Genomic DNA, 16,064 nt, shown 5'->3' with positions numbered 1-16,064 from the left:
GGAAAACCCGAAGGCTTTCTATAGGTATGTTAGGAATAAAAGAATGACTAGGGAAGTAATAGGTCCAATCAAGGATAGTAATGGGAAGTTGCGTGTGGAGGCTGAAGAGATTGGGGAGGCGCTGAATGAATACTTTTCGTCAGTATTCACTCAGGAACAGGATATTGTTGTCGATATGAATACTGAGGCACGAATAAGTAGAATGGATGGCTTTGAGATATGTAGAGAAGAGGTGTTGGAAATTCTGGCAAGGGTGAAAATAGATAAGTCCCCTGGGCCTGATGGCATTTATCCTAGGATTCTCTGGGAAGCAAGGGAGGAGATTGCAGAGCCATTGGCCTTGATTTTTGTGTCCTCTTTGTCGACAGGAGTAGTGCCAGAGGACTGGAGGCTAGCAAACGTGGTTCCCTTGTTCAAGAAGGGGAGTAGGGATAATCCTAGTAACTATAGGCCAGTGAGTCTCACTTCTGTTGTGGGCAAAGTCTTAGAGAGAATTGTAAGGGATAGGATTTATGCACATCTGGATAAGAATGATGTGATCAAGGATAGTCAGCATGGTTTTGTGAAGGGCAGGTCGTGCCTCACAAACCTTATTGAATTCTTTGAGAAGGTGACTAAGGAGGTAGATGAGGGGAAAGCGGTAGATGTGGTATATATGGATTTTAGTAAGGCGTTTGATAAGGTCCCCCGTGGTAGGCTACTGCAGAAAATACAGAGATATGGCATAGAGGGGGAGTTGGAGGTTTGGATTAGGAATTGGCTCTCTGGAAGAAGACAGAGGGTAGTAGTTGATGGCAAAGGTTCATCTTGGAGTGCCGTCACTAGCGGTGTTCCGCAAGGATCTGTTTTGGGACCATTGCTGTTTGTCATTTTTATAAATGACCTGGAGGAAGGGTTAGAAGGTTGGGTGAGCAAGTTTGCGGATGATACGAAAGTCGGAGGAGTTGTCGACAGTGAGGAAGGATATGGCAGGTTACAGCAGGATATAGAGAAGCTGCAGAGCTGGGCAGAAAGGTGGCAAATGGAGTTCAATGTAGCTAAGTGTGAAGTGATTCACTTTGTTAAGAGTAATAAAAAGATGGATTACTGGGCTAATGGTAGACTACTTGGTAGTGTGGAAGAGCAGAGGGATCTTGGTGTCCATGTACACAGATCTCTGAAAGTTGCCACCCAGGTAAATAGTGCAGTGAAGAAGGCATATGGCGTACTGGCTTTTATTGGTAGAGGAATTGAGTTCCGGAGTCCTGAGGTCATGCTGCAGTTGTATAAGACTCTGGTGCGGCCGCATCTGGAATATTGTGTGCAGTTTTGGTCGCCATACTATAGGAAGGATGTGGAGGCACTGGAACGGGTGCAGAGGAAGTTTACCAGGATGTTGCCTGGTATGGTAGGAAAATCCTATGAGGAAAGGCTGAGGCACTTGGGGTTGTTTTCATTGGAGAAAAGAAGGTTTAGGGGTGATTTGATAGAGGTGTACAAGATGATTAGGGGGTTAGATAGGGTTGACAGTGAGAACCTTTTTCCACGTATGGAGTCAGCTATTACAAGGGGGCATAGCTTTAAATTAAGGGGGGGTAGATATAGGACTGATGTTAGGGGTAGGTTCTTCACTCAGCGAGTCGTAAGTTCATGGAATGCCCTGCCAGTAGCAGTAGTGGACTCTCCCTCTTTATGGGTATTTAAGCGGGCATTGGATAGGTATATGGAGGATAGTGGGTTAGTGTAGGTTAGGTGGGCTTTGATCGGCGCAACATCGAGGGCTGAAGGGCCTGTACTGCGCTGTATTCTTCTATGTTCTATGTTCTATAACATAATTCAGAAATGCAAAGGACCAGGCCAGACTCCCTCAAAATATTTCAAGAAAGTATTCCAGACCCTAACTTTGCTCGTTTTTTTTGCAGGTGTAATGTGGATAATCCAGGAGTGATGTAGTAGGTCAAACCACATAGTTTTAATCAAAACAGAGTTTATTAGCAAGGTTACCAAATGAAGCACAAACAAAAGAGAACAGAATACTGAATAACTTAACCTATCTGAAAACGCAACAGATCATCCCAACTCACTCATCACCAACTCAAAATACTTGCAACAAACTCCATAAGCACCCCTTGGCATAAAAGGTAAAGTCAAACACAGGGTCTAACAGGAAAGAAGTAAGACCGGAGAGAGAAGAAAATCAGCCTGGACCAACAGCTTTTACAACTGCCTGACTGCTTTTAGTAAATAGCCAGACCAAACCAGAGAAGAGCTGAGCTGGAAGAACTGGTCACTCCCCTTTAATTGTACAAGTGTTTTATTTTAAACTTAAAAGTCTTTTGCCTGAGACAGTATCTGATAGCTATAATCAAATTGGCCCTAAAACCCATCTCAGCCGAGCTTTTTCAGAACCTGTGTTTTACAGCCTCCTAAGAAAAAAAAAGCCAAGTACACATAACCTTGTTAAAGGAGCAGCATCATCACACAAAGAATGTGAATGCAGTAAGTAGAGTGCAAATTATTTATGAAAATAATTTCAGGAATAAGAAACTTCAGATAGGAAGATAAATCAGGGAAATTCAGACTATGTTCCTTGGAGAGGAGAAGGCTAAGATAAAATTTGATGGAATTTCTGCAAATCATTGAGACGTCTGAACAGAGTAGATTGGGAGAAGCATCAAGAACCAGATAGCATATATGTGAAGTAATTGGCAAAGAAGCAAAAACAATATGAGGAAGAAAGGCATTTTCACACAGTAAGTAGTTATGATTTGGAAATCACTGCTGGAAATGTGGTGAAGGTAGGTTCAGTTGAGATATTTGAGAAGACATTAGATGGTTATTTGAAAAGAAACAATAAGAGGAAAGTGATAGGTAATAGGAAAAAGCAGGAGAATGGCACAAAATCATAATGTTCATTTGGAGTGCTGGTGCAGAAATATTTGGCCAAATTGCTGCCTCCGGCACAATAAAAATTCTGTGATTCTCTGACCCCCACACTTGTTTCAGCTCAAGGTTATTTCTTTGGAATAATGACGATTAAAAAGTAGGAATACATCATAGTCAACAATAATATGAACTTGAACATTTAGTGGAATGGAATCCTCTTAGACATATGCATCAAAGCTCCTGCACACATGTTGCAGACTTGATAGAGGATTGGATAACTGCAAGACATTCAAAGGTTGTCATGTCCCCACAATTCTTATTCCCACCCGAGACTTTTGGACTGACTTGATATTGAAACTTTAAACACTTAAGTTTCCTTTTTTTAAAAAAATCTTTTTTTAAAGGGTCTTAGGTATTCTGCAGTTGCTTTTTTTTTGTTGGTAAAAGCTTGCTCTTCTAGAATAGTCTTCAAACTGAAACTAAGATCACATTTTTTTATTTCTCAAGAGTTTATTTTTAATGTAAGTTTGTCACTTACTGATTGTAGTAGAATACGCTCCTCACCTTATAATTGATAATTTTCAAACTTCAAATATTACAATAAAAAGATTTTTCAACTGTTACAGGATTTCTTTCTTTTGTCAATTGCCCACAGCAATAGTTGTCCCGACACATGATTGTGGAAGCTTTCTGTAAAGATTTTCTTTTCAGACACCGAGGCCTGATTGCGCTCTGTTATTGCTCATAACTAGGTGTTTGGTGTCACAATTTCTTTTACGTGGTTTTGACCTTTGATTAGTTGTGTTCCAGTTCCATTTGATGCACAACATTAAAGTTTTGTAAAGTACAAAAGCTCTGAAGCTTGGGGTCTGTTGCTTTGCTGAAGGACAATTTTTGTACCTCCATGCCCTGCTTATGAAACTCGATGACACACCTCAACTGCCAGTCAAGTAGATTAATAATCTCTGAACCTTTGACATTGACTTAACTAATTTAGACTTAACCATTTCCTTTTACTAGGATGGCTTTTCACTAACTATTTGTAGTTGTTCATGGGCTATTTCACAAGTTTGTTGTTTTTCTCTGAACATATTAAGTTTATCATGAGCTGAGTCAGCTGTTGTTTTAAGTATGTATTGTGCTCAGATCATTTCTGCTAACAGAGATGAGGTTCTATCCAAACTTGACGCTTTAATACTAATGAAACAGTGATGAAGTCCTGAGACCTCGTCATATTGCATTGTGTGTCCTCTTCAAAATCAATAATCCAAGATTTCTGAAATATTGTTGGCATCGTTCTACTTGTAGAGAACTCTGAATGTTCACGGGAGTTCATTTGTAGTTAAATTACTGAAACCTCCTCATCCATTGACTTTCCTTTAACTGTTAGCACTTCTACAATTTGTGTCTCTTCATTTCACTTAGTCTGAAACACTGGCAGGTCCTTTACCTTCATTTGTATTTCCTTTAATTCTGCCAAGGCTCCATACATCTTTTCTGGGTGTTGTGGCGTGCCTGTTAGCAACTGACACTTCAGAATGCCAGTCTCATTCTCTTTCTCTGTAGTGGTATGGCATTCACCACAGAATGGAATTTCTATATCTAATTGTGGATGCTGCTCTTTTTACTGTTGTATTCCACTGGTGCATGCATTTGAATAAGCAGGCAAATTCACCTCCTTGTGACCGTCTTTAACGAAAAGCTGACTCTCTTCAACAGAGGCAACAGAGTCTAATGAACATTCGCAGTTGAATCAAAGCATATAGGAAGATCCAGAATCTCTGCTTGAACAAAATCAACAGCATGATTGGAGTTTTCATTCACTATGACTCTATTTTGATACAGCAAACTAAGGTCTAGCATGCCCTCCTGTGGCAGATCACGTCATCCTAGGCATCTTTTTTGTAGCTGCTTGTAGCCTCTCATCTGAGAGAAATAAAATCGTTATTTCTGCATATATAATGCAGAATCATGGCATTATCTTCCTCTGGCCCAAAAGATGGAATTTCTGTAATGGAGGCCAATCCATGGCGCACTCAGTTTCAATGCAATTTCTTCTGCAACTGCTGAGTGAATAAGGTTCAACATGAATATCTCTGCTTAACAAACAAGAATGATGATTGGGAATGACATATAAAGTATTCATGCTCTCTCTCCCATTATAATGCCTTCATGTGCCATCTCACTCTGAGTTATACATCACCTGTGCCCTAAACACGTATGGAAGAAAATCAGAGAATTCATGTTTTCAGCCATGCTGTTGAATCTGAAAAAATGTATATGATTATCCCATATCCAATTTAAAAATAGTTCTCTCGGTAATAACCATGATATCTATATGCCAAAATCATCTTGTGGACCTACATAATCACAGAGCCAAAGCCTGTAACGATCTGTTATATGCCCTAAGAAGATTTTATCCTACTCCTCAGTGTACTGATTGTAATAAGGTCAGCTAGATGGACATCAGAATATGAGTTCCCAGATTGGGGACTTGTTAATTTGTTCCTATCAGGGTGCCGTGGATGACAGATATAAACGGAAGTGTCAGGTGTTCTGTTCATTCTGACAGCTGGCTCTGGGGAAGCTGGATCAGTGTCAAAGACTTTCCACATGTAAATAAAGGGTGACTTGGTGACAGGATACCGGACTCTGTGGAGTTATTTTAGTAACGACAAGAGTGGGATTAATGATGTAACCATACAAAAGCACCTACTAACTGAAGCCCTACTAGCCTTCAAATAGGCACTGCAACTGGCTGTATCATTGGAAAAGCCAGCAAGTGGAGCATATGATTTGCAAGGTATTCCAATGGAAGTTGACACCCTCGCCAATCCAACTGAGCTTGAGGAACACCACTTGATTAAAGGCAATTGCTTCGACTCACTCAAGATATATCCTGAACAGAGGAATTCTAGGTCAGTGCATAACAAACCCCCAAAATACAGCCAACCCTGTGTCAAATCATTAAGAGTTTCTTCAGGATCAAGGCCGACAAGTCATTGCAGTTACTGCCGGTAGGCAGACTCAAGACAGCAAAAGAATCACATTAGGCTTGGATTGAGTAAAAGAAATCAGGCAAATGCGCACTCTGGAAAGCCCATCTACATCTGGTTTGGAATAGTTAAATTACTTAGCAATATCCAAATCAGAACAAATCCAAATAAGTATCTGGTGAATTGGTCACCCAGTTCTAATGGAAATCGATAGTGGCATGACTGTATCGGTGGTTGTAGAACTAATCTTTAATAAAATTCACTCTGGACTCCAGCACTTAGGTTTGTGCAAGACGTTGGCTAGATTGAGGACCTGTACCAGGCAGCCTTTACAGAATAAGGGTACAACTTTGGTTCTGGTCTCTTCTGAGAAGCAGCTAGTTCAGTTACCACTGATTGTTATAAAAGGCTTGAGCCCAAGCTTGTTTGGGTGAAATTGGTTGAGAGAGATTCACCTAGAATAGCTCAGCATTTTTCAGTTTGAAAATGGCTGCCTGAGCGAAGTCCTAATTTAATACCCAGAATTTTTTCAGGAAAGGAGCTAAGGCCACCAAGCATGTTGACCAGGAAGCAATTATGTGATTCTGCAAAGCCCGCCCAGTGTCATTCACCTTACAAACAATCAGAAAATTGGAAAACAAAGGAACCATCAAACCAGTGCAGTTTGTGGAATGGACGCATCAATCATACTGATTGTGAAGCCTGATGGGTTGATTTGCCTTTGTGGGGATTTTAAACAAATGACAACTGGAAAAACACCAGGTCCTTCAGATGTGGATTTATGTGCAAAGCTGGCAGTGGGGGACTGTCCTTCACGAAGCTGGACATAAGCCTTGTGCACTTGCAACTGTGGTTAGATAAGGATTCCCAGAAGTGTGCAACAATTAATATCCATAAGGGTTGTGCCAATGTATGAGACTGCCATTTGGGTATCACCAATCTGTGCAATTTTTCAGTGAATGATAATGAATGTTTTACAAGATTAACCCCAGGTTGCCATTTATCTAGATAACAGGGAAAGCAAATAAAGAGCACTTAGAGAAGTTGGACATAGTCCTTATGCATTTTTCCCACGGCTGGTGTATGCCTTAGAAGGGAAAAATGTGTGATTCAGGCACCCTAAATTACATACTTGAGCTACAGAGTCAACAAGACCAAGTCAAACCTGTTGGAAGATAAAGTGAAGGCAATCAAAGGTGCCCCAGCTCCCAGGTCTGTACTGGAACTTAGATCTTTTCCTGGGCTGGTGAACTATTACAGAAAATTCATACATAACCTGGCTTCTATCTGGGCAGCTCTGCATCAACTTTTAAAAAAATGTCAGCCTTGGAAATGGTTGCATAGCCAAGCCAAAATTTTCTGGGAAGTGAAGCAACAGCTATCATCATCTAAGGTGTTGGCACACTATGATCTGAAACAAGATCTGGTATTGACTTGCAATGCCTGTCCATCAGGTGGCCCAATACAGAGAAACACCCAACAGCGTATGCATCCAGGATAATGGATAATGCAGAGCATTAATACATTCAGATAGAGAAGACAGTTTCGCTATCATATTTGGAGTCAGGAAGTTTCACCATTACATTTACCCTGATGGGTGACACGGTGGCTCAGTAGTTAGCACCGCTGCTTCGCAGCTCCAGGGACCCAGATTCAATTCCAGCTTAGAGAGACTGTCTGTGTGGAGTTTGCATGTTCCCCTTGCATCTACATGGGTTTCTTCATACAGTCCAAAGATTTGCAGGTTATGTGGATTGGCCATGCTAAATTGCCCATAATGTCCAGGGTGTAGATTAGGTGGGTTAGCCAGGGGATATGCTGGGTTGCAGGAATAGAGTAGAGGAGTGGTTGCTCTTTGGAGGATTGGTGTGGCTGAATGGCCTGGTCCCATGCTGTACGGATTTGAAGATTCTATTCAATGATTTATTATTATATTTTTATATCCATAAAGACAAACCACAAACGCTTGCTAAGTCTCCTTAAAGAGTACAGGGCAGTACCACCCATAGTTTCAGGCCCAATTCAACAGTGAGTTCTAATGCTAAGTGCGTATAATTACAAGGAAGCTAATTAGCAAATGCAGATGCACAGAGCTGCTGCCAGTGATACCGCCACTGAAAGAGTCCATAAAGGTTTTTAATTTTCTGGATTCTTTAATAGCATTGACTACCCCTGTTTTTTCTTACACTTCCTGTTGTAACTTTTTGGTGTCCTTTTATACTCCATTCTGTAAAAATCTTCAATTTACAATAATCTCTTACTCACTTTGGCTGACTGATTGTTTTGTCAGCTTGCCGGAAGATTTTTCCTGCAATTTTTCTATATTCTGCAGGGATCATTTCTTCTCCGGAGTCTGGGAACCAGGTTGATCGTGCTGTCCTTCGCTCGCTGCACTATACTGCTTGGGTTTTCTTCAGTTCTTTTCCTTCTCTTCTATGGTCTGATTTCTGGCTGGCTTTGTCTTCTACTGTATTGTCTTCCCTTTAGATATGCCCTTGCTATTTTCTGTTATATATTATGAGTATGTCTGGTTGTTGATAGAAGTTAGTCCACATACATGCCACTAGATATCAATAAATTTTATTCAGTATAATGATGTACAATTGAAGGTAGGAGAGGATATCTCTGCACCCCAGTTCCCACTGGATGTAATCTGATATCATTTTTACAGAGCTCCTTATGCACGTGCTCAGTCATTATTCTTAGAGTAAAGATATAGCTAACCCTTTACTTCACACTGCCCCATATTAAATACCAGCAGCAGTAGAATGAGACCTTAAGTGGCCATCAAACCCCAGGAAGCAAAACCTCAGGGATGTCACTGGATTTTATGAGCCATATCCCTCCTCCCACTTCAAATCTGCCAGTGGGAGAATGTAAAATCCAGCTTGTATGTGGCCTGGTCTTTCAAGATTTTGTCTGCAATCGACCATCTCTCTTTCGGCTTCATCATATTTGTTCTCTCTGTTATCATACAAGGATCCCTGATTTTATTTTCTCTGCCTGTCACTGCAACATTGCTTGAAAAGCACTGCAGGTCAGGCAGCATCCAAGGAGCAGGAAAATCGACATTTCGGGCATAAGCACTTCATCAGGAATCAAATGTTGATTCTCCTGTTCCTCGGATGCTGCCTGATCTGCTGTGTTTTTCCAGCACTACACTCTTGACTCTGAGCTCCAGCATCTGCAGTCCTCACTTTCTCCCACTGCGACATTGCTTGCCTGTATCTGAAACATTTCTTCCCTCAAGACACCCATTGAACCATTGCAGTTTTTCCTGTCAAACTATATCATTTCTCATCTATTAAAGTTAACTGTCTTCCAAATTAGGAATCCCCCTTTAGATTTTTTCCTTTTTCTTTCCTGTTGCTAATCTAAATATTATGATGCAATGGTCATGTTATCCAAGTTTCCCCCACATTCACTTGATCTATTTTGGCACTTATCATTACTCAGATGTAATTTCTGAAATTTCTTCTGCATCATTGAACCTAAAACTGATCAAGGAAGTTCTCCAGGTCTACAACTACTGTGGGCTGCTGCTCAGCTGCCCTGATGACAATGTGTTTGCAATCCAATACACCTTGAGCATCACGGAATCATGAAACTGCTGCAAAGCTCTGGGCTAACTTATGTTGACAGGTGAGGTCAATAATTCCTCCTCTAGCAGACTGGGCAGAGCCAGTGATATGGATGTTGAAAGTTATGCTAACTTTGAGAGCCACAGTATAAATATGGCCCCTTGATCTTTACGCAACAACAGGACCTGCTGCGGGACGCTTCTGAGGTCTGCAACGAAAAAAGCCTCTTTCTGTGCAGCTATTTAGGTAGATCAGGCTGGCTGTTAGAAAGTTCTTCCTGTTTAAATAGGATTGAGGTATGAAATGAGTTAAGGTACTCATAGAATTCTGATTCATGTATGTTTGCAACACTACTCTCTCTCATTGGTTGCTGCCTCGATCTACAAAAATATGTTATTGAGAGGGTCGCTGACAGGAATAGAGCAGTAATTCCTTTGGATCCACCCACCTACACTGTTTCTAATGGATGAACAGGTTTAAAATTACCATTTGTGAGAATGCAGAGATGAGTGAAAATGTATAGGTGGTTCTATTTATTTGCATTTTATTTTACTAACCTATTCAATGCTTTTTATTCCATAAGTCTTCCTTGCTCCTTGTGGTATGTTTATTAGACATTCAGTTTTAGATTAACTTATACTCATAAATTGAGGGCAGAATGGTTAATGCTCCTCGCAATTATTGTTCCTTGGTATTTTCAAACTTGCTTGTGGAAGAGGGCCAAGGAGCATGAGCCATCTTTCCCTCTTCTTTTCATGCAGCTCTGGTACTGCAAAATGATGAAATATAATATTGGTGTGAAAATAACTGGCTAGCACTCAAATGCATGTTTTTTGTGGTTGTGGTTAAAGTCATGGTTATGCCCAACATTGATAAGAAAATGTTCCTCTCTTGTGTAAATGCTTTAAAATCAAATAAGTTCACAACTAGGTTCAATAGTCGTCTGAAAGCTGAAGTAGAATGGATCTAGTTGATTCTAGAAGGCACATGGATGGGTTCATCCAGCATTGTACAAACACTATGTATGATTAAATATAAATATTTGAGTAAGGTGTTTCAAATTGTAAAGGCACTATGTAATTATTTTACAAAACTTGTGCTTTATCTTGTTTTTAAATTATTTTGAAGTACTTGAAACATCCACATTGTCCTGCAGTTAACATAAAATGGCCTTAAATTTCTGTTGCTATTTCCTAAAAATGAGCAGTGCTTTCAAAGGAGATAATCTTTAGAGAAATAAACTTCAACAAAAATATTTTTTTTTAAAATAGAATGTGTTCAAGAAATTTTGAATAATAATTTGAGAGGAAGACTAAGGTTGTTTTCTAGGCCATCATCTGTATGTGAGTACAGAAAGCCAACCATGGATTTGACTGGATATCAGAGCTGAGCCCAATCCTGTTTAAATGCACACTTTCCAGCAGGGGTCACTGAATAATGATAAAGAGTAGGAATATGTCCCTTCGCAATCATGATACTCCTACTGCCACTGTTGCTTCTATAAGCAAATGAATACACACAGTCGGAATTGAACCTGTGACTGCCCTTGTCTGTGTAAAACATCAACTTCTTTGCAGTTTAAAATCATTGCAATACCCTCTGAGATTAACTCCACCTTCCTGCTACTTTTAGTACATCTGCACAAGTATAGCAGAATAAGTAAATAATTGAATGATACTTCCATATTTTGAAAATGTAAGTATAGATTTAGAAGTTATATGCATAAGTATTTCACAAAACTGCATCAGATGTTTCAACCTTGGAACTGAAGATAATTTCCTTTTTATTATACACAATTTTGACTGATCTTCACAAGACTGACATGAAAGTATTGTGACCGTTCTTATTTAAAATTCACTTGCATTTTGTGCCAGTTGAAACTAAAAATAGAAAATTCTTCTCAACTGTTTATGTTGGCAGCAATGGCAAGTGATGTGCCATTATTTTGTTTTTAAAAACGTGCATATAATTCACCTGTTAAGCATTATCGCATTAAAATAATAACCAAAATTGTGTATCCTCAGTACAGTCAGTGCCACATTTATCCCTGAAAAAAGTATAAAATTATCTTTGTTTTAAATATACATTATTTTTCTTATGCAAATGAATGTATTTAAAAATTCCTTATCCACTCCTCCTTCTCATCTTAGAACCTTAGAAACCTGTAAACAAATGAATTAAAATGGAGCAGGCTAACTATCAGTGAGGGGGGGATGTAGGGAATCAGTATTGGGGATTAGTGGAAATTAATTAGTAGCTTTACTTGTCTGAATGAATTTGGAAACCTACATGTGCTCAGGTGAAAATGATTTGGATATAAATTGTAATAATGGTTAGCAGCGCCACTGAAAAAACTGCAGTCAGCATTTAGAGGTTTTTGTTTTTTTGATGTTATCAGCTATTAAACCATTCCATCATGTGCTATCACAGACTACAGTGATAGGATGATGAGTTGAAATAACAGAAAACACTGATGCTATAGGTTGATCAAATGACACTGGGTTTGACTGCACATTTTTAATGGGTCATTCCTACTTGAGCTGTACGGCTGCTGCTGCTGTTGCTGTGGCAGGATAGCCTTGGAATCTGGCTACATCTGGGAAGATTTGAACATAATTGGAAAGGTAGGCTTGCTTTTAGGAGAGAAGCTAATTATTTTAAAAGAGCAGGGAACAACAGCATGCTAATTTCAAGTATCAGTTTAAAGTGTTGGTACTGAAATTAACGGGAATGGAGATTTATAGAAATCCATTGCAATGTGTTTGGTTTCCCTGGTGATTTCTTGCAGTTGGTTGTCGACATTATCCTGCTTTTGTAAATGTGCGTGTGGTTTGCAATATAATTCTCTGTTTCTGCTTTGAAGGAGTTTAGCTTGTGTTTTCTTGACTCTTCTTGATGAGTTGTCATACCATTATTTTCCTTCTTAATTTTAAACTTTTGAACATTCCTCTTGTAGCCAAGGATTGAATAAAGATAATGGGATGAATGTTGTTTGGTCTTTGAGTAAAATAAGCTGTATGATTAAGCTATCACAGTTGTTAAGGAGACAGAATTTTCACTTGTAATGTTGAATTATTCTGGATCAAAATGCAAGTGTTGTGCAGGCTGAAAGACACAGCTATTAGGCAAATCTGATTGTATGCATTTTGCTTTTCTTCCTCTATCCTGACAATATGTTATAAATATTTTATAATATAATGGCTATATAATCAGTATTTTTTGAAAAATAGAATTATGACATTTCTTCTGTATTGTGATAACATTTCTACTTGAATGATTAATATGTACAAAATGTTTTTTGTATGGTATTCATATTAATAAATGTAAGCTATTTGATTTTCTGCAATATAACACTGCACTTTGATTTTTTTATGAATTCTTGCGTGTATGAATGTGCATACATCTTTCATCAGCCCTGCAATATTGTAGTATAAAATGCCCAACGATTTTAGAGGTGAAAGCAAACATACATTCTTGAATGAAATCAGTAATGCAGTGGCAATGATGCATATGGTTGATGACAGTATTATGGCTATGATGTGTTTATTGTAGATTTCTTGACATTAGAACCAAATGAAAGAAAGGTCTGCATCTTCCAGAAAATAAACTTAATTCATCCCCATGAACACTGCAGTTTTTATAGCTTTGTTTTGACTTTACTGGCATTGGGTGTGAATATATGTGGTGGAGAGAGGGACTGTTGGGGAGAAATAGAATAAGTTCAAAAAATTGTTGTGATTTTCCTTTGGTAAACCCAATATTGAATATAATGAAAATAAAAGCTAAAATGCTTGCATCTTTTTTCCTCTTCCCCATTCCTACCCTCTCCATTCAGAGTACAGCCGGTTTGAGGCAAAAATCCATGACTTACGGGAACAGATGATGAATCAGAGCATGAGTTCGGGGTCTGGTTCCCTAAGAACTAATCAGAAACGCTCATTGTACGTAAGGTAAGTAAATTTATTTACTACTTTATTTGCTTAACTGATAATTACACTGTTACATAGAGTATAATGTACACCAATGCATAGACCTACATAGTAATTGTATTACAACTCAAAAAGGATTCAAAGTTAGTCTCGAACAAGCCAAATAGTCAGCTGATTCCAGCCACATTTGCTTATTACTAACAAGTTGTAGGTACCAGTCACAGTCCCAGTAATAGCTTGCCAGCCTTGACTTAAGTGAGTTTGTGGGAGGTCAGAAGCAATTAGCAGTGATGTGAAGTGGTCCATGAATGTAAGAAGATGTAAGGAGTCTGTTCCTTCTGTTTCCACGATCAGTGAAGTTAAAAACGAAGTTAAAATTAACTCTAACTTCACTTTTATCATTGCTTAGCACCTGAAGTACTTTCAGTGATGAAACAGGTGCTTCATCCATGCTTTCTTATTGGAGATTGAAGCACCTTTCTCATGCTTGTAAAATGCAATCCAATTTCTGGGTTATTGCTCTTTTAAATGAATTTTTAGGTCATGCTTCATCAGTACATGACACACCATATGTTAAAATATTATTGCAGTTGTTGAAATAATAATAATTTATCTCAATATGAGCAATGTAGGTTGACTTAAGATTTGAACCAGCATCTGGGGATTTTCACCAGAGAATAAGCGTTAATAATGAAAATCCTTACTATTAGACCTAAAGCAACTCTAATTATCCATGGGTGATACAATCTTGATAAAGCTTTTGACTTCGCATCATTAAACGAGAATCTAAACACCTTTATACTTAGCAATATTAATGAAATTATTAATTTTATCCTCTTTACTTACAATGTTACTTATGGGAAAAAATGCATGCGGATTACCTACAATTAGCTATGCTCCTGCATGGTGATGCGAGAGGTACCATCAACCTTGTTGTTACTCACATCTCTCTGTTTATTTGAAGCCTGTTAAATTATGGTCACCATGTACTTCCTGGCAGTTTTGATGTGTGATCCATTCCTGAAATCAAAAGCTGTGTCTTGGGAATAATTAATATTTTTTTTCTAAACTTTTGAGGGAAGAAGTATTAATAGGCAATAATTTCAGCAGTGGCATTTGCCTGACTTCTCCACCTTTGTGTGTGCTTCAGTTAATATATTTATACCATGTGTTTAAATATGGTACATACAAAAATAATAGATAGGTGTTAATGGCATGACAATTGCACTATAAATCCACTGCTTCACAAAATCATCATCTGCAGCATGACAAGCTCTTTATCTTTGACAGAATATGAGAGATGTGCTAAAAAAAAAATTGGTGGTAACTCTGAATTAAAGAAAGAAGATAGGCCAGAAAATGAGTGAGTCCCTCACTATTGTAGCATACCTTGCATTGGTGAGAACCTGAATGTTCAGGAAAGTCATGAACTAAACCATTTGTAATGTCACTTGACTCCACCCTTGTCTCAGTTCATCTGCTGCTGAAACACTTGTCCCTTCTTTTGTTATGTCTACACTTGGACTAGCCCAATACATTCTTAGTTGGCCTCTGTAAACTCTGCTTTCTGCACCAAGTCCTGTTCACACAATCCATAAATTTGTTAACATTAGACAATCATAAGTTCCGCTTGTTCTCCCTATGTAATGTGAAGTTTCTAGTACAAAAGTGCTGAGAGTGGGCAACTGAACGATTAGATTAAAAAATCAATAAAATCTAAACTGAAAGCTGCTTTCTTCATGTCTGTGCTGCTATTGACCTGATCACAATGGAATTAGGCACAGTCTCGAAGTTATTGTTGAATTAGTTATTTGGTATGACAAAACCATTTCTAAAAAGAGATATGAGGTTAAAGTTTTTTCCCTTGTCTTCATCAGGATTGAAGCACAAGATAAGCAACTTTGAAACATAGATATTTGGAATATATGAGCAGGAGTAGGCTATTCAGCCTTTCAGGCCTGCTTCGCTATTCAATATGTTCATCTAACTCCGTATGCTATTCCAGCTTTCTCCCTACATCCTTTGATCTCTTTATTCAAAAAACTACACTTACATCTTTCTTGAAAGTCTTCTACAGTTTCCTGTTGTAGAGAATTTAACAGGCTCACTAGTCTCTGGGTGAAGAAATTTCTCCTTTTCTCTGTTCTTAAAGATCTACCTCTTATCCTTAGACTGTGACCCCTGTTTCTAGAATTCCTGGTTACTGAGAACTTTCTGTTGATAGCAAGTAAGCCTTTCTGGCAGCTAAAGGGCAGCCTATCTGTCCTTACCAAAGCGGAAGCACTTAGTTATTTCTTGGGCCTCAACAATAAAAATGAGGTGCACCTACTTACAACAAGAACTTTGAACATTGGGCGCCATGTCACCTAAGGATTACCCCACCGAGATGCTCCTGTTGCATCTCCAAGAACCCGAGCCTCTTCTGCTTGCAGTTCTTGGGCCTCACCCCCACTTTTTACTGGAAGTCTCCCTGGTACTTGTTTAGTCCTGAAGCCTAGGGCTTTAAATCTGTACACTGTTTGTAGTCCTTGTCTTGGTGACAGAGGCTAGAATTACAGAGCTGCCATCCAATCAGATTGGCTGACACTTCTACGAGGGGGGAATATGCTTATGTGAATAAGGGGTGGAGGTCCTGCTCCAAGCACTTAACTGAGTGTTAATCGGCTATGATGCTGCACTGATTGATAGCGTTG

At 38.9% G+C, this 16,064-nt stretch overlaps 1 protein-coding gene across 15 annotated transcripts in view; it reads left to right on the top strand.

The window, feature by feature from the left end:
• The window catches only part of LOC140481473 (disks large homolog 2-like), a 956,164-nt gene that overhangs the window by 704,270 nt on the left and 235,830 nt on the right, over positions 1 to 16,064 (top strand). For 14 of the 15 annotated variants that reach the window (XM_072577706.1, XM_072577705.1, XM_072577704.1 and 11 more), the window contains one exon: positions 13,278 to 13,392. In XM_072577706.1, the coding sequence (XP_072433807.1) occupies positions 13,278 to 13,392 (115 nt within the window). Of the gene's footprint in view, positions 1 to 11,954; positions 12,067 to 13,277; positions 13,393 to 16,064 lie in introns of those variants that run through there. The other variant, XM_072577712.1, reaches the window with a different exon arrangement.

This window comes from Chiloscyllium punctatum, chromosome 9, assembly GCF_047496795.1.
Source record: "Chiloscyllium punctatum isolate Juve2018m chromosome 9, sChiPun1.3, whole genome shotgun sequence".
Taxonomy (NCBI): Eukaryota; Metazoa; Chordata; class Chondrichthyes; order Orectolobiformes; family Hemiscylliidae; genus Chiloscyllium; species Chiloscyllium punctatum.
The sequence above is the reverse complement of the archived record's forward strand: the minus strand, read 5'-3'. Positions and strand labels throughout refer to the sequence as shown.